Source organism: Procambarus clarkii, chromosome 7 (genome assembly GCF_040958095.1).
Source record: "Procambarus clarkii isolate CNS0578487 chromosome 7, FALCON_Pclarkii_2.0, whole genome shotgun sequence".
In the NCBI taxonomy this organism is placed as follows: domain Eukaryota; kingdom Metazoa; phylum Arthropoda; class Malacostraca; order Decapoda; family Cambaridae; genus Procambarus; species Procambarus clarkii.
The window spans coordinates 6,081,091-6,108,887 of NC_091156.1; the positions used below are offsets into that span (position 1 = coordinate 6,081,091).

The 27,797-nt window shown below is 40.0% G+C and overlaps 2 protein-coding genes across 2 annotated transcripts in view; both read left to right on the forward strand.

The window, feature by feature from the left end:
- LOC123761479 (homeobox protein Hox-B7-B-like) overlaps positions 1 to 14,607 on the forward strand; it is a 206,030-nt gene extending 191,423 nt beyond the window's left edge. The window contains exons 3-4 of the mRNA XM_069314443.1: positions 12,039 to 12,227; positions 14,360 to 14,607. Of these exons, the coding sequence (XP_069170544.1) occupies positions 12,039 to 12,227; positions 14,360 to 14,607 (437 nt within the window). The remainder of the gene's footprint in view (positions 1 to 12,038; positions 12,228 to 14,359) is intronic.
- Positions 14,608 to 22,105: 7,498 nt separating this feature from the next.
- On the forward strand, positions 22,106 to 22,879 carry LOC138357556 (ribosome-binding protein 1-like). The gene has a single exon (XM_069314450.1). The coding sequence runs from the start codon at positions 22,106 to 22,108 to the stop codon at positions 22,877 to 22,879; it is 774 nt and encodes a 257-aa protein (XP_069170551.1).
- The last annotated feature ends 4,918 nt before the right edge of the window (positions 22,880 to 27,797 follow it).

The following is a 27,797-nucleotide window of genomic DNA, read 5'->3' on the forward strand; positions in this document are numbered from 1 at the left end:
AAGGTCTATCATTCTTGGGAGGAGGTGGAGTTGGGGGGGGGGGGTGTTAATAGGTCCAGCACCAAGCTAAAATTGTATAAAATACCTATATAATGCTAGAGGTTTATATAAAATGCACATTAAACTATAAAAATGTAGGTCTATATAAAATCAATATTTGCCTACGTAAAAAAATGCTCTAAAAATATACATTTGCCCGTTTAGATTAGGATTAAAATACATATACATTTTAATACATCAGATTAATTATATATATATATATATATATATATATATATATATATATATATATATATATATATATATATATATATATATATATGTCGTACCTAGTAGCCAGAACGCACTTCTCAGCCTACTATGCAAGGCCCGATTTGCCTAATAATCCAAGTTTTCATGAATTAATGTTTTTTCGACTACCTAACCTACCTAACCTATCTTTATAGGTTAGGTTAGGTTAGGTAGGGTTGGTTAGGTTCTGTCATATATCTACGTTAATTTTAACTCCAATAACAAAAAATTTACCTCATACATAATGAAATGGGTAGCTTTATCATTTCATAAGAAAATAATTAGAGAAAATATATTAATTCACGAAAACTTGACTTATTAGGCAAACCGGGCCTTGCATAGTAGGCTGAGAAGTGCGTTCTGGCTACTAGGTACGACATATATACATATATATATATATATATATATATATATATATATATATATATATATATATATATATATATATAATATAATATAATATAATACAATATATAAATAATGTATACACACAGGAATATATGTTCTGCAGCCAAGATTGACCGAACGATGCAAACGTCTGCTTTCTAACACTAATAATAATGACCTGACAGTGTAAAGAAAAAGCAATAAAGGCACAAAGCTTTTATTGCTAGTTCTCACTGTCGTGGAAATAAAGTCAACACCATCTTTACCATTTCCTTCAGTTCCTTAACACAGTTCATTCATCTATTATATTTTGTTATTTGTCTTCCTTGGAGGAAGAAGAGACTTGGTGAGATGCTGTTGAATATCTCTAATCTTAGAAATGATTCCTGGAATTGAAATAAACAAATTTTTTACACCTGTTAGTTTTCTTATGAATATTTTGCTTAGAACGTAAATACTCTTACGACCAAAAGAGTTAACAAACACTGATTCATTTAATCTTTTTCTATTTAAGAGTTTAACGATTGTACTAATGCTGTTGTGTTTCAATTTCAGGAAGCATTTCAACTCTATGCGTATTGAATAAAACGTTCTATGAAGTTACATATACACACTGTAACTTTGTTGTCGATATAATTAATAATATAATAATTCTCTCTCTCTCTCTCTCTCTCTCTCCTCTCTCTCTCTCTCTCTCTCTCTCTCTCTCTCTCTCTCTCTCTCTCTCTCTCTCTCTCTCTCTCTCTCTCTCTCTCTCTATTTCTCTCTCTCTCCTTACATTAATCGCATTTTTCTTCGAGTATTGCTTAGCAACATGCTTAGTGTTCATGTGGCCAATAGCAACATTCTAGGTGCTCCTGTAACATCTAGCATCATTCTCAGTGTTCCTCTTACCTGTAGTATCATTCTAAGTGCTTCTGTGACTTGTAGCATCATTCCCAGTGCAGGCGATGAGTCACAATAACGTGGCTGAAGTATGTTGACCAGACCACACACTAGAAGTTGAAGGGACGACAACGTTTCGGTCCGTCCTGGACCATTCTCAAGTCGATTTCGACTTGAGAATGGTCCAGGACGGACCGAAACGTCGTCGTCCCTTCAACTTCTAGTGTGTGGTCTGGTCAACATCATTCCCAGTGTTCTTGTGGCTTGTAGCATCATTCTAAGTGCTCCTGTGGCTCATAGCATCATTCTCAGTATTCCTGTGACCTGTAGCTTCATTCTCAGTTTTCCTGTGACCTGTAGCATCATTCTCAGTGTTTCTGTGACCTGTAGCATCATTCTCAGTGCTCCTGTGGCTTGTAGCAACATTCTTACTTTGTCACCCACATTCGCAGTGAAGAACAGTTAATTAATGAATGTTGCTTATCGTTCCATTGTTAAATTATACAACTAATATCATATGAATACTTAGCTAATTGATTTTAAATAATTTTCACGCTCTGTTACATTTGGCGATTTCTTTTTCGGAATGGCGGTCTCCATTTTGACTTCTGGAACAGTCGGGAAATTTTTGTAAATTAGATATAGCCTTCAGTTATTCAGAACCTCTGCTATCTATATATATCTTTAAATTATACAATTCTTTTATTTGTGTAGATAATCAATATCTTTTAAATACTTTTTGTTTAGTTTAAATATAATGGTATAATAAAGAAAGAGACAATATTTTCGCTTGCAATATGTATGCAAAGGTAATGAAGGGGGATGGTAAAAAAAAATGTATATAATAGCGGCTATAGCAGGATAATGTTTTGTTTTAAAGACAAAGAGTAAGTGAGTGCGGGTCACATCTGGGGGCCCTGGACTAGAGGCGGACGTCACTGATGCGCCATGATAATTATGCTTCTCCTGTTGATTAATGATTTGTCAACGGCCAGCCAATCAGGTGGCGTGACGAGTGGTGACCACGCCCATTGGCTTGGCATTGACGAATGATTCGAGGGGGTAAAATATGGCCAGTCTTGGCTTGGAGCGCGTCCGTGCCATTTCACTTTAAATAATTGTGTCGAACTCCGGCGTCTGGTGAGGGTTGTAATAAAGCCGAGTTTCTTACATGTAATGATTACTCATGCATTCTTTGATGAATACACACCGGTAATTTAGTTTTTTTGGGTGGGGTCGGCCGTTTCTTGTGTGTGTGTGGGGAAGGGGGGGAAGCGACGCCCCCGCTGGGGCAGGGATAGGAGAATGGGGGTGGTGGTGGTGGGGAGGGATGGGAGAACGGCGTGGGGATGGTGGGGATGGGGGGCGAGAGGGAGAGGTAAACACGGGTCTAGCTGGACTCGTTGTACATCTGGTAACCACCGATGGTTGGCCTCCGTAGCTGAGCAAAAAGATCTTGTGAACATTTTCATGTTAATAAAAGCCCCTCCCCTCTCCCCCACCCCCCCATGTAATGGATTTCTTTGTGGTGCCAATCATACGCGCGGATGACGGATCGGCCCACTCCTAAAATCGGCGATCGAGGACGCGTACAAATTGCCGACCCGGCATCGACTAATGGACTTCATCTATTTGAAAAAGTGGGGAGTCGTCCCGGAAAAAAAAAAAGGCTCACTCCCTCTACCATCATGCTTTTCTTGATCATATTATTTATTTAAAGAGATGCCTAGGGATAATCTCCCTCCTGTCGTGTGGGTCAGGTAGCCTACCCTCTTGTTACAAGACTGAGGCACTTTTTTTGCTCGAAGGTATAAGATGGTCAGCATCCAGAATCAGGCAGCTTTGGGCCCACTGAGCCTCGGAAACATCAAGCATTGCTGGCTGCACTCGATTCGCACACACACACACACACACACACACACACACACACACACACACACACACACACACACACACACACATACACACACACACACACACACAAACATCCTGGGATGCAATCAATACACACCTAAACATTCGGAGAATCACTCTAAGCACTCCAAAAAGATTTTGGACTGCACTCATTACACACCAAAGCATTCTTTTTCACTCAATAAACGCGCATACATTCTGAGATGCTCTCAACACACACACACACACACACAAACATAAACATTCTTGGTTGGGCTCAATACAAATAAGTACTCCATACTGCACGAGCTCTAACCTCTCCATCAGCTTATCGTATTGCTCGACGTGGCGATGAACACTTGGATTATAAAGGGTCGAGTTATATAATTTGATCGTTAAGGCACTCGACTCGCCCCTTAGAATGAGAATGAATCCGGAAAAAGACCTCACTGTCACTATGCTTGACCACACGATAGGAAAACATGATTGAGTGACGTTAAATCAACGTAGATTCAACGATATCAACCTTGATTTAATGGTATATCAGCTTCGTTTGCCCAGATTTACCTGGAGGTATAACTCGTATTATTACGTTCTTGGAGTGGTTTTGCTATCGCCAACATTCTCAGTGCTCCTGTGGCTTGTAGACAGAAGCACTGTCTACACATCATCATCTTGCGTCTTTAAAGATGATGATGTGACAACCAGTGATATTTGTTTGTTGTTGCTGAGCTACCGAAGCTAATCTACACGTAGAGTTTAGAAAATTCCATGATAATACAGCGCCTTGGTGGCCACTACATCCAAGAGTAACGTCGTTATCGTCATTGATTCGACAGGCCACGGTGGCCCTGTCTTGGACGACGACGGAACCTATAGCAACATCTCAACCCATTAGATGAAAGATCTCATTGATGGAGCAAACAGCAGTTTGTAGCCGTTTGATTCTTGCTATATAGATCTCCTGTGGGCATGAGAGGTCGGCTGGTCTTTTGTTTACATTGCAACATTGCACAACTTTTCCTCCCTGGTTAGTGTTGCAACGGCACGACCCGGTGCTTAAAAAGTGTTCTTGTTCAAATCGATCATGTTGTGATGTGTGTGTCGCATACTAACGGCCTAACATGAGTTAATACTTTTGCTCTGACCATCTGGGGAAGAGTTTAGAAAATAGATGCGAGTGTTGTACAATTATCTGAGGAGTTTAGTAGAGAATTAAATACGTTTTGGCTAGAGGAAGAGAGAGGAGGAGGGGGGGCCCGTTTGTCTTGATTATTTTTTGTTTTGCTGATGGGAGGAAAATACTGTACTTTTATTGCTCAAATTAATTTATATGAAGGGATATACTTACTTAGTTTGTCCTCGCTTGTTTATTTGTTATGGTACAGTATTTCATTCTTTTCATCTTTTCTCGCCGTTTTTGTTCATCTTTGTTTTAATTTTCCTTGTTCTACTCTTACTTGTGTTATTCTATCTAGCCTACACAAGTTTAACATTACGTAGTACATATATTTATCTAGGTAATATGAGCTTACTTAAGCTTAACAATGCTTAGGCTGTTGACATCCTGAGACACTTTATCCCTAGATGTTTGATGAACTGTCCAACATCAGTGCATTTTATCGCTCTGAGATGTGGTCAGAAAATTAGCATATATTCCTATTTTGGGGAGCAGCTAACAGGACTCCAAATAAGAGACTTCAAATAAGAACATAAGGACACTGCGGTTGTTCTACCAGCTAGTAAGAGACAGGTCCTATTTACACGAAATTTCTGTCACTCTTGCGTATGTAAATCTTCTCAAGGTGTTTGCTACCTGCAGCAAAGTAGCGTCATTAAAGCAAACAAGACTGTTTACATAAATGTGTTGAAACCTTGTTTGTGTTAAAAGTGGGTCGCTCAACACTCTCCTAACTTCACTGTTACAAGTGGGTGTTCTGGCCCACAGCACTGTGCCCCTAAACTTCACTATATACATGTCTACGTGAAGCCTTTATTGAGCTTTGAATCAACACATTACAGTTCTATATATAGATGAATTGCCTCAGCTTTCTTTTACAACGAACGATTAATACATTTAGTGTTCAAATACCGAGTTTTTATGTTGAATGGTATTGCTATAAGTTGTTATTTTGAATAAAGAAATTCATATTTCGCTAACAAAAATTCTTTATACGTTCACTAATATATCTGAATGTTTGTTTTCAATGAATGATGAAGCACTTTATATTAACGTTTGTATATAATGAATGATATTCCCTGTCGCTTTCTTTTCGCAAGCTTTGATGCTTAAGCTTGTCTTTATTGCTCAAAACTTTAAACTTTTGTATTATCTTTAAATTTCCTCATTACTGTTAACACCATTATCAAGATCGTATGTGTGTGTATTTTATGAATAATTAAGGTTGAAGTGCAGCTCCTAGACTCACATGAGTCGCTCCTCTCCTTGATTTGACTTAATGTTATTCATTATTTCTCGTTGTCGGGGACAGGACGCCAGTACATAGGCTTATGGAGGTCCCCTAAGGTCAACTTCTGACCTTTCCCAGGATGCAACCCACAACAGTTGTCTAACAACAGGGTACTTATATTTATGTTAGGTTAATAAAGGCATGAGGTGAAAGGAAACGTGCCCAACTGTTTGTATACTGCCAGGGGGCGATTAAACTCTGGTCTCTCGATTGTAAGCCGAGGACCTGGATTCCCTATACTTCCTCCCTATCAGCCTTGCTGTAGATACAATAAAATAAGTCCCCCTTAAGCCCACGTCTCCTGACCCCTTTTGCTAACAAACAACTAATATATGTCGATGGAACAGAGACTGGGAAGTATACACAGGGTTTACCTCATCAACGAAGTAGTGATGGCTGCAGATTGCGACCATCAATAGCCTTATTTAGTAGGCTGGCATTAAAGAAGTCTCATCTCAGGCAAAGCAAGAAATAAGCAAATACCAGATACTCTCTCATTTAGTATAATAACACTAATACTGTAGGTCTGGTCATGGTCATTATTTAAAATATAATCTTTATCTCTGTCTAGTGTTTCAATACACTTGAATAATCACGTTTATGCTCCAACTTCACCACAGTCATTTTTTTATTAACACATTTAGTTACATCTATATTTGTGCAGCTGCCTTAGACTGCATAAAGGGGTGTACAGAGAGTTTAAAAAACTAACTGCCTGGTGCTAAAACTCCCCATCACACAGGATGGTTAGTCATACAGGGCCATGTGATCAGTAGCCTGGACTGACAAATTTTGGGTGCATTATGAGGATATCCTCAAGAACACAAGAGTTAATAAAGTAAATGCAAAATTCCAGGTACCTCATGCCAACGGGTCTGAATGGTCTAATAACTGGGCATTCAGTGATCTAGTGTGTGTGAGATCATGACCCTGTTCCTGCTCACAGAAATTGCTCCTGGAGTGCTTCGGGATTGGGAGATTCGTCACCTGTAGCTACCTACTAGAGGTAACGGTAGTCCAACTTGATCTTGGCAACCACTGTGTCGTACAGTATGGTGGGCGTTTTGTGCTACAGTACCTATAAACATAGGTTTAATAAGTTTGGTTGTACTCTAGACTCTTTGAATCTTTCCCTCCAATTTTAGAATTTTAGAGAACGAGCACAGCAAAGTTGGGAGAGGTGGTGGAAAGGAATTTCCTAAGTAGCACATCATAGAAGGAACACTGAGATATAGAAATATTCGCGGTTGTGGACCACTTAGATCTCCTATGTATTCTTGTAAAGCCATCTACATCAGACATGAGTACAAACTTTAACTTACATAAAACACGGCTTGTATAATGTATTCAAAACTTCTGTTATAAATGGTATCTATCTAGGGAAAATTGGCATTCTCCAGCTAAAGACTAATATTAAATTAGTGTTTAAATGTTGATAATTTCTACCTCTATCATTCATTACTCTGAAATTGCTTTAAGCAACAAAGTCTCTCCGCAAACTTTTGTTCTGTATGTGAAGCTTGTGTAGGACTTGTCGAAGTCTCCTTGCCATGGGCGAGACTACGTCTAGTAGTGAACCATTAATTACATGCCAGAACCAATGGGGCATAAATTGAATGAGTGAGCAATGATCACTCAAGCCTCGTTAGTATCCTTGAGGTCTACTGGCTAAGACTCGTTATCCACCATTGATTTCCTTCTTTGTTTTGCAGCTGTTGTTAAGGTGTATTCCTTTCTTTGTGACGGCAGCTTGCTTTAAAATACTTATCATATGAATAGGAGTCTAAAATGAATGACATGTGTAGCCTTTATGTGATTTTGTTTGTTAAATTTTCGTTTCATTCAAATGTGGAAAATACATTGTAAATATCTTGTGTTGTTCCTCTACTATATGGACAAGTTTAGAGATCTGTTATTCTACATAAAGTGTAGGTATACATAGGTGTTCTCACGTAGTACTTACTTAGTTGTGTTTGCGGGGGTTGAACTTTGTTTTTTTGGTCCAGCTTCTGAACCGTCATTCAACTGGTGTACAGGTTTCTGAGCCTATTGGGCCCTATCTTATCTACATTTGAAACTGTGTATGTTTCTTTCCTCTTTTAGAAGCTTGCTGATTTCTGTTGCTGGAGCATCTTGACTGTTACTCCTGTCTGTTTCTTCAACTTACACACAAATCTCATATAGCGTACTGTGTTAACGGCTTTATGACATTCCAAGAAAATGCAGTCTGTCCACTATTCTCTGTCTTGCCTAGTTTTTGTCTCCTGGTCATAGAATTCTATGAAACCTGTGACGCATGATTTACCATCACCGAACCCATGATTGTGGTGTGTTACAAATACTACTAAATTTGTTCTCACAAACTTCTTCATCACCTTGCAGGGTATGAAAGTTAGGGACAACACTAACCTGTAGTTCAGTGCCTCCTGCCTATCACTCTTTTTGTGTAGCTGGACTATGGAGGCATCTTCCAAATTTCTGAGAGATTTCCTGTTTCCAGTGACCTATTATTCACCTTAGAGTGGCACACACACACACACAGCAATTCAGCATTCTCTTTTAAGATCTGTGGTGATATTCTGCCAGTTTCAACAGCTTTTGTCATGTCCTGCTTCAGTAATTTAGTTTTTTAATTTAGTTCATTTATTATGCACCCCATACCCATCTCTGTGGGCGATAGTGAAAAGGGTTACAGAGACACATAATGAGCTCAGGGACTGAACCCACAATTCAATTAGGTAAGCAAGTTACAATGCCTCTAACCTCATCTCGGGTAATTTTAATATTATTTCAACATTGGTTGGCTTACCGCCACCTCTCTCAGTTTGGGGACTTCTCCTTGCTCTATTTGTGAACCTCCTAGGAATCTCTTGTCGAGTTCTTCACACATTTCTGTCATTGTGTACCTGTTCTCCCAATTTCTCAGTTTCATCACTGTTCTTCCTCCTAGCCCTTTTGTATCTCTCTCTGCTCTCTGGTGTTCTGTTATTTCTGTAGTTTCTCCAAGTTCTTATACTTGATTGACCTGCTTCCTTACATGCCTGATTCAACCATGGATTACCTCTTTTCATTTCTTTTTGTGCCAGGATTAACTTGTCCGCAACCTCTTGCACTTCTGAGTGATGTAGTCCATCATATCTTGTAAAGTCATTTCGCTGAGTTCTGTTTCCTATTGTAACAGGAATTCATAATAACAGCAATTAGGAATTTTCTCGTTATAAATTCCCCTTTCATATGCCAGTCCTTTGTTTTCTGGTCCCTTCCGTAGGTGGGTCATTGTTACTTCCACTAAATCCTCAAATATCAGTACACTGTGGTTCCTCATCCCCATGAAGGATTTTGGTTTGACTTTCATATTGTCGGACTCGTTCAGAGTGAATAACAGATCAAGTCTTGCTGGCTGGTTTTCCCCTCATTCTTGTAGGTAGATATGTTGATCCAGAAAATTGTCATTGCCACGTCTAATAGTCTAGCTCTTCATGTATCTGTACCTCCATGTGATTCACTTTTTCGAGTCCATCTTCCCATGGTTGAGGTCTCCCATTACTAACAGTGTGGATCTATTCCTGCAGGCGAACGAAGTTGCTCTTTTATATAAATGGTTGCCATGTTGCATCTATCAGACTCCTGTCTGGCCCTTCTGTACATATGTGTATTTTTGAATATTCATATGATGAATTGGTCAACATATGTGTATTTTTTAAATAAACGTTTATCTATTTAATCGATGAATTTTGGCAAGTTTATATTTAAATAATTATAACTAAGTTTGCTCACATTAAAGCCAAAAAATACAAAATGTAACCTTGTCGATTTTTTTAAACATAAAAATTGCCTTGAGTGAGTAAATGGGTAGCTACCTCACCAACTGTGTATGTGTGTACTCATCTAGTTGTGCTTGTAGGGGTTGAGCTCTGGCTCTTTGGTCCCGTCTCTCAATCGTAAATCAACTGATGCACAGATTCCTGAGCCTACTGGGTTCTATCATATCTGCAGTTGAAGTGTGTGTGTGTGTATGTGTGTATGTGTGTGTGTGTGTGTGCTCACCTAGTTGTACTCACCTAGTTGTGTCTGCAGGATCGAGCATTGACTCTTGGATCCCGCCTTTCGAGCATCGGTTGTTTACAGCAATGACTCCTGTCCCATTTCCCTATCATACCTGGTTTTAAAATTATGAATAGTATTTGCTTCCACAACCTGTTCCTGAAGTGCATTCCATTTTCCCACTACTCTCACGCTAAAAGAAAACTTCCTAACATCTCTGTGACTCATCTGAGTTTCAAGCTTCCATCCATGTCCCCTCGTTCTGTTACTATTCCGTGTGAACATTTCGTCTATGTCCACTCTGTCAATCCCTCTGAGTATCTTATACGTTCCTATCATGTCCCCCCTCTCCCTTCTTCTTTCTAGTGTCGTAAGGCACAGTTCCCTCAGGCGCTCCTCATACCCCATCCCTCGTAGCTCTGGGACGAGTCTCGTTGCAAACTTCTGAACCTTTTCCAGTTTCTTAATATGCTTCTTCAGATGGGGACTCCATGATGAGGCGGCATACTCTAAGACTGGCCTTACGTAGGCAGTGTAAAGCGCCCTAAATGCCTCCTTACTTAGGTTTCTGAATGATGTTCTAACTTTTGCCAGTGTAGAGTACGCTGCTGTCGTTATCCTATTTATAGTCGTTATCCTATTTATAGGATAACGATAATAGGATTTATGTGTGTTTGTGTGTGTTTGTGTGTGTGTGTGTGTGTGTGTGTGTGTGTGTGTGTGTGTGTGTGTGTGTGTGTGTGTGTGTGTGTTTACTCTCATATTTGGGCCTGCAGGATGGAGCATTAGCTGTTGGACACCACGTTTCTAGCCGTCGGTGTGTTATATTACTATAGCAATATATAACGTATTGCCTTTTATTCCTGTCCTTTTTCCCTATCATATTTACTTTTAACATTTTGAAGTAGAGTTTGCTTCCAGAAACTACTCTTTTAGTTTATTCCATTTTCCCACTACTCTTACGCTAATATAAAACCTTCTAGCATAACATCTCTGTGACTCAGGCCGGATTTGCGAATGTAGGCCGCACATCCAGCCTACACAAATTATTGTCTATATGGCTCATTTGGGGGGCTCAGTTTCCTCCTGTTCCCTAAGTGAATAGGAGGAAAGTGACGTCTTTATGTTACGCGAGGTTTAATTTCAGTAGTTTTTCCCTTGGTGGTATACCTCTGAACACTCTCTGATTGTTTGTTTCTACTAAATAAAGCCTACACGCAGCAGCCACATTCTCCAGGACTGTCTGTCATATTTGGTAATCCAAGGTTCTGAATGATTCCTTACATAAGTTTCTAAAAGCAGTTCTTATGTGCGCCATATTAGACAAATTCAATGTGATATCAACACCCAGATCATTTTCGCTTCCTGATTCATGAAAGATTTCGTCTCTCAATTGGCACTCTGCATCCGGTCTCCTTCTCTTTGTTACACCTGTTTTAATTACTTTACACTTTCTCTAGTTGATCTCTTGTAGCCATTTGATGGATCATTCCTTCAGTCTGTCCAGGTCATCTTGCAGTCTCATGCTTTCTTCCTTTCTCAAATCCTTCACATAATTTTTGCATCAGTAAACACTGAATGGAATGAGTCTATACTCAAATGGAATGAGTCTGTATGGGATGAATCTATCTCCTCTGGAAGATCGTTTACGCATATCAGTCCACATGTGTGTAAGCCGGATACATTGAATGTTAATACGAGTTTCAAGTATGTTAAGTGTTTGTTGTGGATTTAGTGTAGATGCTTTTTGGGTGATCTTGCAATAACTGTGGGTGCGAGCTGCGTGTGGATTAAGTCAGTATTCAGTGGGAACAGGCAACAAATATTTATTGCCGGGATTACTTGCTTTGCGAACATGTTCTTATTTTGAAAAGAAAAAGTTCTTGAGCATGATAAAGCCAAAGCTGCAGAAGCCTACTAACACTCAACAAGGCTTACTGGCACTCCAGCAGACCTACTGGAACTGCAGCAAGCCTACACAGGTACACTGTTCGTTCCTGTGTACCGTTCCTGTGTACCGTTCCTGTGTACCGTTCCTGTGTACCGTTCCGTTATGTTTTGTTTCAGTGTATCATTATTTTACCGTTGATCCCGGTGAATCGTTTTTCACGGTTCTTCCATTGACACCAAGCCGCTATTTTGGACCAGAATTCAAAGCAATTAATGGATCGTGTTTGCGGTTAGAGTTCAAGGCTTCAAATGAGCCGCCTGATGAGACCTTCTCACTTGCTATCACACGTCTCGAGGTGTATCAAGGTGTGATAATAGTGCGAGTGTTTCTTAGTTATATCTTTATACAAAGATATTTGCAGACTATCCAAAGTTGCAGGCCAGATGCCTGGGGTTAGCCTCACCAAACATTTCAAGATGAATTATTGGGGATATGGATATAGCCTCGTTCCTTTCTATAGATACACTCTATAGCAGTAATCATCAAAAGAAGGCAACAAGCAGGGAAGACTATGTAGCAACGAGATCTGGGAAAAAACTTTAACTGAATATCCGAGAGTCGGGATAGCCAGGGTGGGACCAAGTGTCATACTAAGAAATATTGGCCTCTATAGTAACCCCCGCCCCACCCACTCTGTATTTTCATTGTCTGAAATATAATCAGGGGTTGTGTTTGCTATAGAGTTTAATGCTTACTCTCGCTGTATTCATTCGGGTTACCGTATTGCATTTTATGGGACAGAGAATGAGCGGGATAGAGTAAGGGGTTGTTGGAGGAGACGGAAGGAGAGAGGGGGGAGAGAAGTATGGAAAGGTTGGAAGAGAGAAGGGGGAGGAGGAGGAGGAGAGGTGAAAGAGAAGAAAGTGGGAGGAGGGAGGGTGGAGACAGGGTAGTGGAGGAAGTTGAGGAAGAAAAATGGATAGGGGAAGAGAGTAGGGGATAGGGGAATCGAGGAGAGGATAGGGATTAGGGGGAGATTAGGAGACCTATGTGCAGCCGCGCACCTCGTCTACTAAATTAAGAGAGAAACTGATAGAACTAATTGTTTCAGTATACTATTTTTGGGTAACAAATTACCAGGAGAAGCGCTTCGATGTTTTGACTATATACCATTAGGAAGGGATATAAGGATGGAGGGAAGGAATAATTTCTAACCCTTTGGCCCATTGGGGGATCGAACGCCGACCTCCAAGAGTCGAGAGACGTCGCTGTATCAACCAGTCCAAGTGGTTGGATACTCTCACATACATTACATCCTACATAGATATATTAGTAGATTTGGAAATCAATCAAACTGTCAAACGTCTTAAGTTTGTAATTATCCGTTCATCACACCAGTCACACTCATCTTGCAGGGACTGTAGTCACAAAATTCATGCTCCTAACCCAGTGTTTGATCTTTAGCAGAGAACATTTTAAAAGTATTTAAAGCAGTGAATATTTTAAAGGAGGGTAAGATAACTGAATCATTTGCATCTATAAGTTTCTTTAATTCCCGTTGGCGGAAACACAAAGCACATAAAGGTGTCCCTTAATTGTCAACTGCTGACCCTTACACAGAAAGCAACCCACAACACTTGCCTAACTTCCGGGTACCTATTTACTGCTAGGTGAACAGAGGCATCAGAGGAATGGAAACGTGCCCAAAAGTTTTTGTCCCTCTCGGGGGGTGAAACCGGGACCCTCTACTTAACCTGAGGCAGAATGTGGATCCCGCATTAGCGTTTTTCAGGTGTTTTGTTGGCAAATGTAAATGTAACATTTCAAACAAGGTTTGTCTGGACGTACCTTGTAGAGGGGACAATTCCTTACCTAGTCTCACCTGTAACACACACACACTACATCACCTAGATGTAGTGTGGCACTGTTTCAATCCAAACACTCGACACATAGTATCGAGACTCCCGTTCAAATGGAATTGACAGAGGTACTTAAAACCTATTCTTATTCGAGCTGTGACAATATTCCACTCTGCATGTTACGTATTTATACATGATGTTGTATTTGACTTTGTAATAGACAATAGACCTGCTGGTGAAGGTCTATTGTCAATAGCTGAAAGAAAGCGTTTCCCCCTTTGTGCGAATGTACTGTATTTGTCTGGAATTGTACATATTTACATGTAATTGATAATATAAATGTCCTGTCTTTCTAAGCTCATTACTCGTGTTTATCCTCCTAAGTAGTTGTTAGCCACGATATCTATGCAGCAGTGTATTCCAAATCTATGCAGCAGTCTATTCTTAATGTATGCAGCAGTCTATTCCTAATCTATGCAGCAGTGTATTCCAAATCTATGCAGCAGTCTTTTCCCAATCTATGAAGCAGTCTATTCTTTTCCGAATCATTCTTTCTTTGCCTTCTCTGCTTACTGTCATCTAGGATCGAGTCTTTCAGCCAACATCGCCACTAATCACGGCCTTTCTTGTCCTTACAGAGCGGAAGCGAGGCCGCCAGACCTACACCAGGTACCAGACCCTCGAACTCGAGAAGGAGTTCCACTTCAACCGCTACCTGACGCGGCGACGGAGGATAGAGATCGCCCACGCCCTCTGCCTCACCGAGCGGCAGATCAAAATATGGTTCCAGAACCGTAGGATGAAGTGGAAGAAGGAAAACAAGAGCAAAGTGGAGAATGGAAACCCCCTTTCAGAAACCCCTACCCCAACTTCCCCAACGCAGTGACCTCAGTGCTGTGGCTCGGGCTGCCAAATATTGACCTAGAATGACCTAGGGGTGTGCAAAAGTGCCAGTGAAGAGTGTGTGACCCATTTTATACTGGATAATTAAGTGCTATTTTACATAGTTTACGTATATGTACTCCATATGTACAGTGAATTTCATCCCCTCCATCCCACCCAACCCCAAAAATTAATTTGACAAGTGTATCACTGAGCAAAGCAGTGACTGTGTAAGTCTTGATGATGTTCCGTTAAGACGCTATAGTGTAAAGTGTATTCTGTGTTTTATTGGTGTTCAAGCCAGGGAACAACCTATCAGTGCCAGTACTAAAACAGCAAAAAAGTTTTAAAAAATATATAAATATATATATAAAAATAAAAGGGGCTTCGGTAGCCGGGTGCAGCAGTGACGTGGCACTCTCCTATTGGTGTAAGCTTAATGCGTTAGCAGTGACTTTAAATTCGTTGCCGCCTTAACGACAATACCGTCAACAGCGAAGACTACAATCATTCCAAGGCCCAGATGAGTAAAATCGTTCACGTATCGGAAACACCCACCACTTGACAAGCAACCTTCAACCTACCCGCTCCCCTCCTCCCCCCTTATCTCCCCTACCAACATGTCAGGCGCCAAAACCCCCTCGCTAGCCACTACCAAAAAACAAAAACAAAAAAAAAAACATAAGGAGAGTCTAGCTGTTTGAACCTGATGTAATGTTTCCAGTTGCTTCTCCTACTCTGGTATTGTTTGTATAAAATAAGTTTCAATACAAATGTTTCCCCACTAGGAACAACCAAGTATATCTTATATATGCTAGATTGTAGCAGAGGTGAAACTTAAGCTAGGTGTTATTGACTACAACTACTACTAGTTTCCACACAGGTTACAAATATTAAAAAGGAAAGACTGTCCCTATTACGAGGTGATCCCTTTATATAGATGGACCACCTATGTGACTTTCAAAACGATGGTTCAGCAGTAGAGATGATTTTTTTTTTTTGACGCTGCGGTTCCCTCTCGGGCAGTTGAATCATTAGTTTTCATGCAGATGGATCTCTACAGAGAATATGGTTGACAACGATAGCCAATCTCAGTAGATACCATCTACAAAAATGGTCCGTCAGTGGGGCTGTCCCTCTCCCTCTACAGAGATGGCCCATCTTCAGGGTCGATCCCTTGATCCAGTTGGTCGCTCTTCGGGAGGAATAGTTGTATGGGCAAACCTGAAACCAGTCCATATCACAGAAGGTATCCACATCTCTCGTGCTCAATAATATTTTGTAATTTTGGTTCCTTGTTTGGGTACGTCATCCGTTGTTTTAGTGCTGCAGCGTCGTCCGTTTAGCGCCTCCACTTGTTGCCCATATAATGCTATTCTGCCGACCGCGTGTTGAGGTTTATGAAGGACGGGTACTAGGAGACTCACCTTTGGAAGGCTACAGTGTCGAGTGGGCGACGAAGGATCGTTGTTAGCAGAGACTTCGATAGAAACTCTAACGATAAGGACAGCCATGAAAAACGTAAAATCATACATTTGTCAAGGCTTATGAAAGAATTTTATGATGGACGTCAGCCCATTTGTGGTTAGCACTTTCATTATCAGCATGTTCAGCATCACCTCTTTTAATTCTTATTCCCCCTAACACTATTATTTATCTTTCACTTCCTTCAGGTCTCGTCCCTCTATACTCCTTTGTCTTCCCTTCATCTTGTCTTTGATAGCTGAGAAAATTCATTCATTTCCATCCAAACATTCTTATCATCTTTAAGAATATACTTGACAACTGTACCTTCCAAAGTTGAGTCTATATAATTTATGTAGTTAGAACTTAGAATGAAGCAGATCTGGACGGTGGGATTTTTCTTGTCGAGGTTTAGGGATAGAGAGTTGGACTTCCTCGGAGGCATTTGGGAAGAACTCTAAGTCCCTCACAAGATTCGTGAACCTAAATGGTTAGTGGAGAAATCAAAGGAATATTTTGGTTCTCTTGCACTGTGCTGTTGGGGATTTCATGATCATGTGTTCCTGTATACGACTCCTCTCAAATGATGCCACAGGAAGCACACTGAGACGACTCGGTAGGTTGATATAGAGGCAGATGGGAATTGTGAAGTTAAGTCGTTGATTAGGTGAACTTGAAAAGTTTGTTGATTTCTTTCTGTAACAGCCTGTTCACTGCTATGGGAGTTTGTCCGTCTCTAAAACATCCTAATTCGAATCTTCATTTTTGAAATTATTGAAAATATTAGAATAAAATCAACAAAGCAAAAAGAGGATCAGAATTTGTAAATTTTACTCCTGATATAATTGTTTAGGTCCAAGACGAGTTGATATATAAACACTAAGCTTTACTGTGTACGACCAGTGAGATGATTTAAGTTCCCTCTAGGAACACTAGAAGTTCACAACTGCACAGAATATTTTACAGACGGGTGTTAGGTCCGTGCAATAGGATTTCTTGTTTTTTGTAAATGTAAGGCAGAGTAACTTAGGATTATTTTTAGGAATTCTCCAGATTGTTTTTATGTATTCTGATGCATACTTGTCTTTCTTCGAATGTTATGCTAAGTGACCAGATGTTCTTCCTGAGTTGTTCTGCCACCCCTCCAAGGAACATGTCCTAATTACCAAACCTTCTTGGAGACTATTATTAATTATTATTTTGTAAATTAGGGAGTACAGTTTTAAATGGTCTGAAGGGAAGGTCAGACTTTGTCCAACTACCATTGGCTCATACAAACAACAGCGAAAATATAGAATATACCTAACAGTGAATAGACTTAAATATTATATATTTTTCTAAACAAGTCTTCACTTACCCTTCCCGATTTACGTTATAGGGGACAAGTTTTAATAGTCTAAATTGGTTTCTTAAAACATAGCAAAAATTGCAATGGTTAGCATCTGTACGTAGTAGACTGAAATTAAGATACGTTTTCGATGGGTCTAAGAATTGTTTGTATAACGACTGGTAGGACTTGGACTTCCATGCTTTGTTGTAGTGAGTGTATTGACTTGGAAGAGATCTGGATAATAAATCAAACCGAGAGCATGACAGAAGTAAATTCAGGGATAAGCTGCACAAACAGCGTATCCTACTTGCACATGCATGTTGCAAGATCAACGATTATGGCCCAAGGTCTTGGATGTCGGCAAGGTTGGTTTCCCTATCTTGTTATTAAAGGTAATAATCCTTACTCGAGTACCAGCCTCTAGTCCACAATTGCTGGTGTTGAAACATCATGGTTTTAAGAATGTTGCCAAATTCGCTTTAAAAAAAATAAATGTTGCAGAAAGAGATCGAATGACGCAACGTCCCCCCCTTCCTCCCTCCTCCCCACTTATCCTCCTCTATCTATCAATTTCATTATACGAGTTTCTTCTTCCCCCGCCACGCAGAGCTAATTCAATTTCTATTACCATATTAGCTGTCAAGATTCAGTACCAAAAGGCTAATTTATGACTACAGTGTATCTCCAACTTGGTCCAGCAGCCGAAAACGCACGTTACCTGAGTTTAGTATGTGGATCTCGTCAACTCTCTCTCTGTTTCCCTCTGTTTCTCCCTCTGTCTCTCTTTCTCTCTAAGTACTGCAACTGCTAATGTTAATGATATTAATAGTGACCTACTATTTCTGACTTCTGTCCTCATATGTATTGATCTTGGTAGAGGTAGCGAGTGATCTGTCTCTCGGTATAGTACCTTGTGTGGAGATGTTGTAAGTAAGGTCTATATGTTAGTGTATTTACAGTTCAAGAGCGACTTTTAAAATGAACTGGGACATAGGCCCTTCTTGCCACAAACTATCGAACGACAGCCAGCCGGTTGACCGCCGTGGGAATTTTTGTAATTATTTTATAGTTATTTTATTATATATTCCTAGCTCTGTTCTGGTGTCATATGAATTTATTGATTTTAAATTATAAATGTCTTGTTTCTTTCAAAAGATATTTTTCCGGGGTTCTTCCTCGTAGTAATAATAAATGAAATAAACTCAGTGTTACTTTCCCCCAACTCCGTGTATACGAGCCGTGTATACTATACTTATCTTACCCAACCAACGAAAGCCTGTAGCCAGTGTATTGACATGTGTAGTGTTATATAGAAGTGTGACTGAATTTTAGGTTTAATCAAAGCCTAGAGTATTATGCCAGCAGTATGGGTATCTGCATACTTTACTGGACCGAGTTTATTGTTTCAGAAATCTGTGGTATACCCAAAAACTGTTGTTTTGTCAACTCATTAGTTTTAAGTCTTATGCAAATACTTGATGAAGATATTGATGCTTTTCATAATTATTTTCATTTCTTTTCTCCCTTTCTCTCTCTCTCTCTCTCTTTCCCCTCTTTTTTTCATTACTTTACCTGAAAAACTTTCTATTTATTTTATTCGTTCCCATGAATCAAGATGTATTCCTACATGTATCCATTAAATAACCTAATAAACTAAAGTACATACGGACTGTATCCATTTTAAAGCGTGGAACCTGATGACTTGTGCAACAGCCGTTTCTTGAAGTTTAGTGGAGCAATTGTGTTGTACCCTGATACTAGTTTTAATATTGATAGGTGTTCTATATTTTGTAACCATGTACACAAAGGTGAGGAGATATACGTAACTCTATACCAAGCAGTATCAGAACCAAATAGACGCTTGTAAGTAATGCATAGTGCTTTTTGGCTTTCTTACAATGATGGTGTTTACATTAGTTGTTATTGAGGCATGTGCAATGTATCCAGGGGTTCCATAGTGGGGTTTTTCTATTATATATCTCTCTTCTTCTCCCTCTCTCTCTCTGCAAGTTACCAAAACGGACCTCAAAATATCCCATCCCTTCAAAAAACCCCATGCCCCACCTCCCCCCCATACTTCCCTCCCTAGATAATTATCTTGACGATAATGCTACCACTTGTGTATGTAGGGTTTGGCGTTTGATCAAGCCTTCGGCTGCAACATGATATGGCAATAACAACCAATGTATCGTTACTTATTTCGGATCATAATTACTGTGAATTTTACACATTCAAATGCTGCGGCAGCTTTTTCAATTCACTAGTAATTTTAATTTTTTATGCTTTATTTTTTTATCATTTTTTTTCTTGATAGTCCAAGGCAATAGTTTGTCAAGATAGAGCAGATTGTGATTTCAAATATGGCTTCCCTGGTAATTGAGAGGAAGCGTGTTATCTCTTGGTTAAGGCGTTCTCGGTTATCTCACTGATAAGACTTGGGTTTAGAGTGAAGTGAAGCCGTGGGACGTCTTACCCAATCGACGCCACATCTACCTCTGTCTGCTTGAAGAGTCACATTAATTTTGTCTTTATGCTAGTTAATTACCTTGGAGTCCCATGTCCAGAAACAAATAAGGATTCTCCTTCAAGATTCGATTCTTGATGGTCTTTTTAAATCGTGTTTTTTTAACATCACCCTAAAAATTATATATATATTATATAATATATACCGTATATATCTATATATGTATAATTGTCCCTACGAAACTCAGCCAGGGAAGCCAGGTTGAATTATAATTTCAGTGGTGATTTTTATAACATGTAAAACCTCGCTTACTCCTGTATGTAAATATTCTTTTCGATTACAGCAGAAGCTCTTAATGATAAACAAAACAGTTCATGTCTAAGAGGTTAACAAGTTCAGATGTTTCCTATCAGCAAGAACACTGTATTTGAACTATTGTATTGATGACTGGACAAGTATGTTTATGTTCGTGTGCCACTCCACATGTGTCTGTACATAGAGAACAACTTCGCAATACAAACTTTACTGAATGTTTTGTCTTTTATTTGATGTCTTTCTAGCATATAAGTGTTCTTTGACTGGAAAATGTATGTTTGTGACTATGTTTTACTGGAAATGCTGATGAGGTCTATGGTGTGTGGACATACCAAGTCAGCTTACCGACGAGAGCATTCAATCTTTTTGCCGTCCTCTCTGTAAAAGTGTTTCTCAATTTGAGGTTGGAAAGTGCCTATGTAGTCGTCCGCGTAGAGCCGTAACTCAATCACGAGCCTCATAATCCGTCCCTCTGGGGGCGGGACATCTCCCTCCCCCTGAAGGTCATTGCTGATGTATGACGACTCTGTGGCCTCCTTATCCCCATTTCCACGAAAAAACAATATGAAAAGAAAAAACAGTGACTTGGTTAAGTTTAGCATTTAAAAAATAAAGTGAGTCAGTGTAAACAAGTGTACAGATCAGCGCACGTGGGTGAAATAGGCGTGTGTTGATAGGGTCGTCGTACATCATGCAGGTTGGCAGTCTCCCAGTTACTATGACAACCATGACGCGTTGGTCGTGCCTGCCATCTACGCTCAGCTGATCAGCCAACTGTGTCTCGCCATGAAATCACTCTAGGCCTACCCCCAACATGGCTGACGATGGGGCTCGAGTGATCATAGTAAACAAACCGCCGCCGACTTCATACCTTTGTTGCTCCACCAGACCAAAGTCATGTTCGGAGAAAATAAGGTATTGGAGAGAAGTGACATCTATTGGGCCATAAGTAAACTATACAGTGACCAGGAACAATCGTCCGCCATTTTGAGCAACTCTAAGCTATAATGGTTGGAAATGTCGTTTAAAAAGTGTATCAGGCAAAGACAAAATACATATATTTATTATTACATGTATATTAGAGATATTTGTGTGTATATATATATATATATATATATATATATATATATATATATATATATATATATATATATATATATATATATATATACATGTATATATATATATATATATATATATATATATATATATATATATATATATATATATATATATATATATATATATATATACATGTATATATATATATATATATATATATATATATATATATATATATATATATATATATATATATAAATGTTGACTCTATAAATGCCCACAGGAACACAAAAGCTCGCACCAATCATTTCATTTGTCTATGATATTAATTATTACTGTAACAGATGAAGCAATTTCCGCCCGTTGAGACGCTTTAGAAATAGGAAGGTTGGGAGAGCAGTAAATATTAGGCACAAGTAGACACGGACGGTCGGTACAGGAGGACAGGAGACACGGACGGTCAACAGGAGGACAAGAGACACGGACGATCGGTACGGAAAGACTGGTGACACGGACGGTCGGTACAGGAGGACAGGTGACACGGACGGTCGGTACAGGAGGACAAGAGACACGGACGATCGGTACAGGAAGACAGGTGACACGGACGGTCGGTACAGGAGGACAGGAGACACGGGGAGGCCGGTACAGGAGGACAAGAGACACGGACGGTCGGTACAGGAGGACAAGAGACACGGACGGTCGGTACAGGAGGACAAGAGACACGGATGGTCGGTACAAGAGACACGGGCGGTCGGTACAGGAGGACAAGAGACACGGACGGTCGGTACAGGAGGACAAGAGACACGGACGGTCGGTACAGGAGGACAAGAGACACGGACGGTCGGTACAGGAGGACAAGAGACACGGATGGTCGGTACAGGAGGACAAGAGACACGGACGGTCGGTACAGGAGGACAAGAGACACGGACGGTCGGTACAGGAGGACAAGAGACACGGACGGTCGGTACAGGAGGACAAGAGACACGGGCGGTCGGTACAGGAGGACAAGAGACACGGACGGTCGGTACAGGAGGACAAGAGACACGGGAAGGTCAGTACAGGAGGACAAGAGACACGGGAAGGTCGGTACAGGAGGACAAGAGACACGGACGGTCGGTACAGGAGGACAAGAGACACGGACGGTCGGTACAGGAGGACAAGAGACACGGACGGTCGGTACAGGAGGACAAGAGACACGGACGGTTGGTACAGGAGGACAAGAGACACGGGCGGTCGGTACAGGAGGACAAGAGACACGGACGGTCGGTACAGGAGGACAAGAGACACGGGAAGGTCGGTACAGGAGGACAAGAGACACGGACGGTCGGTACAGGAGGACAAGAGACACGGATGGTCGGTACAGGAGGACAAGAGACACGGACGGTCGGTACAGAGGACAAGAGACACGGACGGTCGGTTCAGGAGGACAAGAGACACGGACGGTCGGTACAGGAGGACAAGAGACACGGGAAGGTCGGTACAGGAGGACAAGAGACACGGGAAGGTCGGTACAGAAGGACAAGAGACACGGACGGTCGGTACATGAGGACAGAAGACACGGGGAGGTCGGTACAGGAGGACAGAAGATACAGACGGTTGGTACAGAAGGACAGGAGACACGGGCGGTCGGTACAGGATTAGAGACACGGACGGTCAGTACAGGAGGACAGGAGACACGGACAGTCGGTACAAGATAGAAGACATAGATTAGAAATTATTGCAAACAGGAAAGGGTGGTTTATATCTTAAACTATAACATTTAAACAGAGAAGAGAGTGACACATCTTGGATAGCAAATGTAGGGCAGTATTATAGACAGTTGTAGGAATTACAGGATGGGGAAACAGTGAGAGGCAAAGAATTAATGGAAAGACAAGTGGAAAAGAGGAGTTCGATAATACATTGGAAGACAGATGATACAGGAAAACACTGGTGACGACATAGAGAGCATTGTACTCAAATTACCGAAATGCATATGAAGGTAGTAGAAATGTGGGCAAGTATTTGGAGAACTGGAGGATACATGAGGGAATTATATATATATAGATATATATATATATATATATATATATATATATATATATATATATATATATATATATATATATATATATATATATATATATATATATATATATATATATATAATGAGATATATGAGAGAAAATAAGGTTATAGGCTAGGAAGTCGAGCCAAGCGGAGGAAGCTGAAGATTCTACATGTGGCTGCGAGAATTTAGGAAAGCTTAAATATACCCCCAAAGGTGAAGTAGATAACATGTAGCAGGCTTTCCTAAATGAATAAGACAGTCCTATGGGAGGTCCATCAAGCCTAAATGAAGCTCTATCTGAATTACATCAAAATTAAATTCGCCAAGACTATAAGAAATCCAGGAATTTTAAAATGCTTAAGAAAACAATGGGTGATTATGAACGGCCAAGAAAAATTTGTGTAACTTTCAAAAGCAAAAAAGTCATTAGACTGACAGATACACGAGAACAAATAATTGTGTAAATAGGACCTGTGCCGCGTAGATAGTTCCCTTCAGCAGCGCTTGTATTGACCTTATCAGGATTGACTGACGATTGGACTAACAACTCTTCCTGGCATAACAAGGTTAATATTATATTTACATTCTTTTAACAATACTGATATGGAATCGGGAAGGGGGGGGGAGATTGTAGATGCTACTCTGGTGATTTGTTTACTCACAGTATGAGTAACGCTGCACAGTGCAGTCCCTATGATGGTGTGCTCAGTGTAAACAGTCTAACGTGGTTGATTGTAACCATGATATATATGTACTTGGGCCTACAGTTTAGTCCTATTGTCTTGTGTATGATCGTCTGTCCTGTGTGACAGTAAATGCCAGCATTATCTTCACTCTAATAAGACCTAATTGAATTCCTGAGAATAGGCAAAATTTTAGTTAATTTTTGTCAATAAAGATGTTAATAATAATAACTCACAGGATTAGTGACGCTGCACAATAAACTTACCCTTTTGGGCCAAAATTAACAAAAGTAATACTGATGCGCCACGCTTACAATCCATTTTAATCCTGTGTTTCTTCCCCAACAACATTTTTATATTATTCAAACGTTTACCTATACTCCTTTGATATTCGACAAAGAATTAAGCAGAATACTTTAAAAAATTACAATGAAAGTATTATCCTTGGTAGAATGTTCCATGTGATACTGAACAAGATACAAACTTTAGTGAACAACATCTAAACCCAGCTTTCTTGCTGATCATCAGTAAATACTAAACTACATCTAACAGAGTAATAAATTACAGTCTGCCTAACAAGACCGTTCAAGTAACATCAAGACGCATTCTAATATCTTAAATACAGGTATACACAAAGAAGTGAAGTTCGATTCCATGGCGCCAATATACAAAGTTAAGGCTATGTAGAGAATGTCAGGTTCTAAGGCACCATTTTTTTGTCAACAGCCGCCAGATGGTGGAGAAGAGAAAGCGAGAGATGGGAGGGAGAGAGAGAGAAAGCGAGAGGGAAAGGTAAGAGAGGATTTAGAGAAAATTAATGAAAATATTCTCCGATTATAGAAAATGGATGGTTGGAGATATTTTGACAGACCGACTTCCCTATACTGTAATGTGCAGCGCCACACGATAACACGTATTAAACATCCACCATAAATGCTGTTCTTTATATATAGAAATATGTAAATTGTATCCCCAATTTTTATTAATCTGGGAAAATGTACGAGGACACTTGCCTCCCCCCCCCCCTAACTTTTATAGTAACATTGTATGAAACATTATGCACGAATACTAGGAACATTAACAAAATTGAATTATACTTTACCGATAGCAGCATAAAATCATTAAATATATATGTACTCCTATTAGCTCTATTTGGAAGTAATACATGCACTGCTAATGACTTCATAAATTTGAGTATTTACACTGATATTGGCTATATGTATATGCTCAAAATATTAAACATTTATATCTTAACAAGATGTTTATTCATTGACTTGATCTATGACTGGAGACAGAACTATAAATAAGTCGACCCGGGCATTTAGTACATATATAAATTAGTATATGTATATGTAAATAGGTTTGAACTGGTTAATTTGTCAGTTAACACATTCTTCTCTTTATTCGAACACATTCCTTTGATCTTTGAGATAATTAACATTCACTGATGTTAATTCATGTCCTGAGTACGCAAGTTTTGTTATCACTTAAACGTCGGTGGTACCCAGCTGTCAGTTTCACGTCGGTGATGCCCCGTTATCAGTTTCACGGTGGTCGTGCCCAGCTGTCAGTTTCACGGTTATCGTGCCCAGCTGTCAGTTTCACGGTTATCGTGCCCAGCGGTCAGTTTCACGGTGGTCGTGCCCGGCTGTCAGTTTCTCGTCAGTAATGCCTAGCTGTCAGCTTCACGTCAGTTGTGCCCAGCTGTCAGCTTCACGTCAGTCGTACCCAGCTATCGGCTTCACGTCAGTCATGCCCAGCTGTCGGCTTCACGTCAGTCGTACAAAGCTGTCGGCTTCACGTCAGTCGTACCGAGCCGTCAGCTTCACGTCAGTAGTGTCCAATTAGCTGAGCTTACATGTACACGAGTATTTGTCTATTCATTACTTTATTTTAGTTGTATTCGTAAAGTAACTCTTGTATATAGTTGCTATGGTAATTTTTCTTTTCAGAAGATAAAGGCTACATTTAATGACTGACGTATATTTAGTCACGTTTCCTTTGATAACTTCGGTATGTCCACTCACAGGATGAGTGGCGCTGCCCAAAAACTCGCCCCTCGGGGTAGAGTTTAAAAATTAAGAATACTGGAAGAGGTTCAAGCGGTTTTGGTCCAAATTACACTCCTTGTGCATTCCATAGAATTAGTTACCAAGTCATAGTCACATGTTCTAGCACTGCAGGTCCTGTTTTTTATACCCAGCCCTTATTATTTATGGTCAAGTAATTCTGGTTTATTTACACACACATACACCACACAGCTGAGTGGACAGCGCTTCGGATTCGTAGTCCTGAGTTTCCGGGTTCGATCCCCGGTGGAGGCGGAGACAAATGGACAAAAAGTTTCTTTCACCCTGCTGCCCTTGTTACCTAGCAGTAAATAGGTACCTGGGAGTTAGACAGCTCCTACGGCCTGCTTCCTGGAGATGTGTAACAAAAAGGAGGCCTGGTCGAGGACCGGGTCGCGGGGACGCTAAGCCCCGAAATCAACTCAAGATAACCTTCAAACACGCATCTATACAATATTCTTCCTAATAATTATGCTATGATTTGCATATTGAATATGTCAAATTGTAGTACATAGGAAAACTGTGAGAGAGAGAAAAATGAGCTTTTGTATCACTTTAGTTTGGGTGGGTTTGTTTAGTTAGTTTAGCTCAATTCATAATACCACCTTGTTCTACAACTTGACACGATTGTGAATATCTGGTAAAACAAAATTTGAAACTGTACTATTAGGCAAATCACGTGGTCTGATCTGTCGTGATAGTAAATTATAACATGCATGAAATCTAACATGGTTGTCGATATATATATATATATATATATATATATATATATATATATATATATATATATATATATATATATATATATATATTTATATATACATATATATATATATATATATATATATGTATATATATATATATATATATATATATATATATATATATATATATATATTTTTGGACCTATAATCCTATTGAATAGTTCGTAAATGTTATTATATATCTACTACCTTTATGGAATGCAGACTTTCGTGAATGAATACGTGAAATGCAGACTTTCTAGTGAAAAGTTATACAACCCGCTAAAGTTACTTCTTCAATTAAAGTTTTTTTCCCTGAAACTCATGTACACACACAAAAGAAAAAACACTTTTCCTCTCTTATTTAGGTGCCATAAAGCACATGTCTGCGGCTAGCCAAGATTTATTACGTGTTTCGTTTTATGAGTTACATTCTGAAACAGACCCTGGTAAGCTTAGAGTCTTTTCCTCACCGATATTTTCCTCACACGCAAACTAAACCAAGGTTAAAAGCAGCTTTCCGAAGTAGGTCCTGGACTATACCTCGAGTTGACGGGAAAGAAAGTAAGAGAAAGGAGTAAAAAAAAATATTAAAAAAGGAAGGTGGTGAAGTAGAATGCGAGTTGGCCGGGGTTAGCGGTGACGGGGCCGGGCGGAGCGTGGTGGCTCCGTCCTGACCCTCGCAGCCACGCAAAGATTTACGACATCGCCAACTTGGCAGGAGAGACATAGAGGGAGTGAAGCCAACCTCCCAAAACCCCTCTCGTGTGGTCCCTCAAAATGGTTTAAATGTGGACTATTCAGCAATTTTAAATCTTGGGCCAGGCTTGAATAAGGATCATATTCTTCGTGACGTGGGACCAGCAGGAGAAATTGTTGGATTTATGACTTGGTCTGTTTGGCCAAGCCCCGTCTTCCGCTGTGGAGGTCTCGGCGGCTGTGGCAGCATCACCTGTTTTTCCTCCCTCGCTCATACGTAAGTAACTACCATGATGAAGTAGCAATCATCCAAAA

Bases quoted from the DNA above. Each gene is read 5' to 3' on its own strand.
- LOC138357556 (XM_069314450.1), top strand. From the start codon at position 22,106: ATGGTCGGTACAGGAGGACAAGAGACACGGACGGTCGGTACAGGAGGA.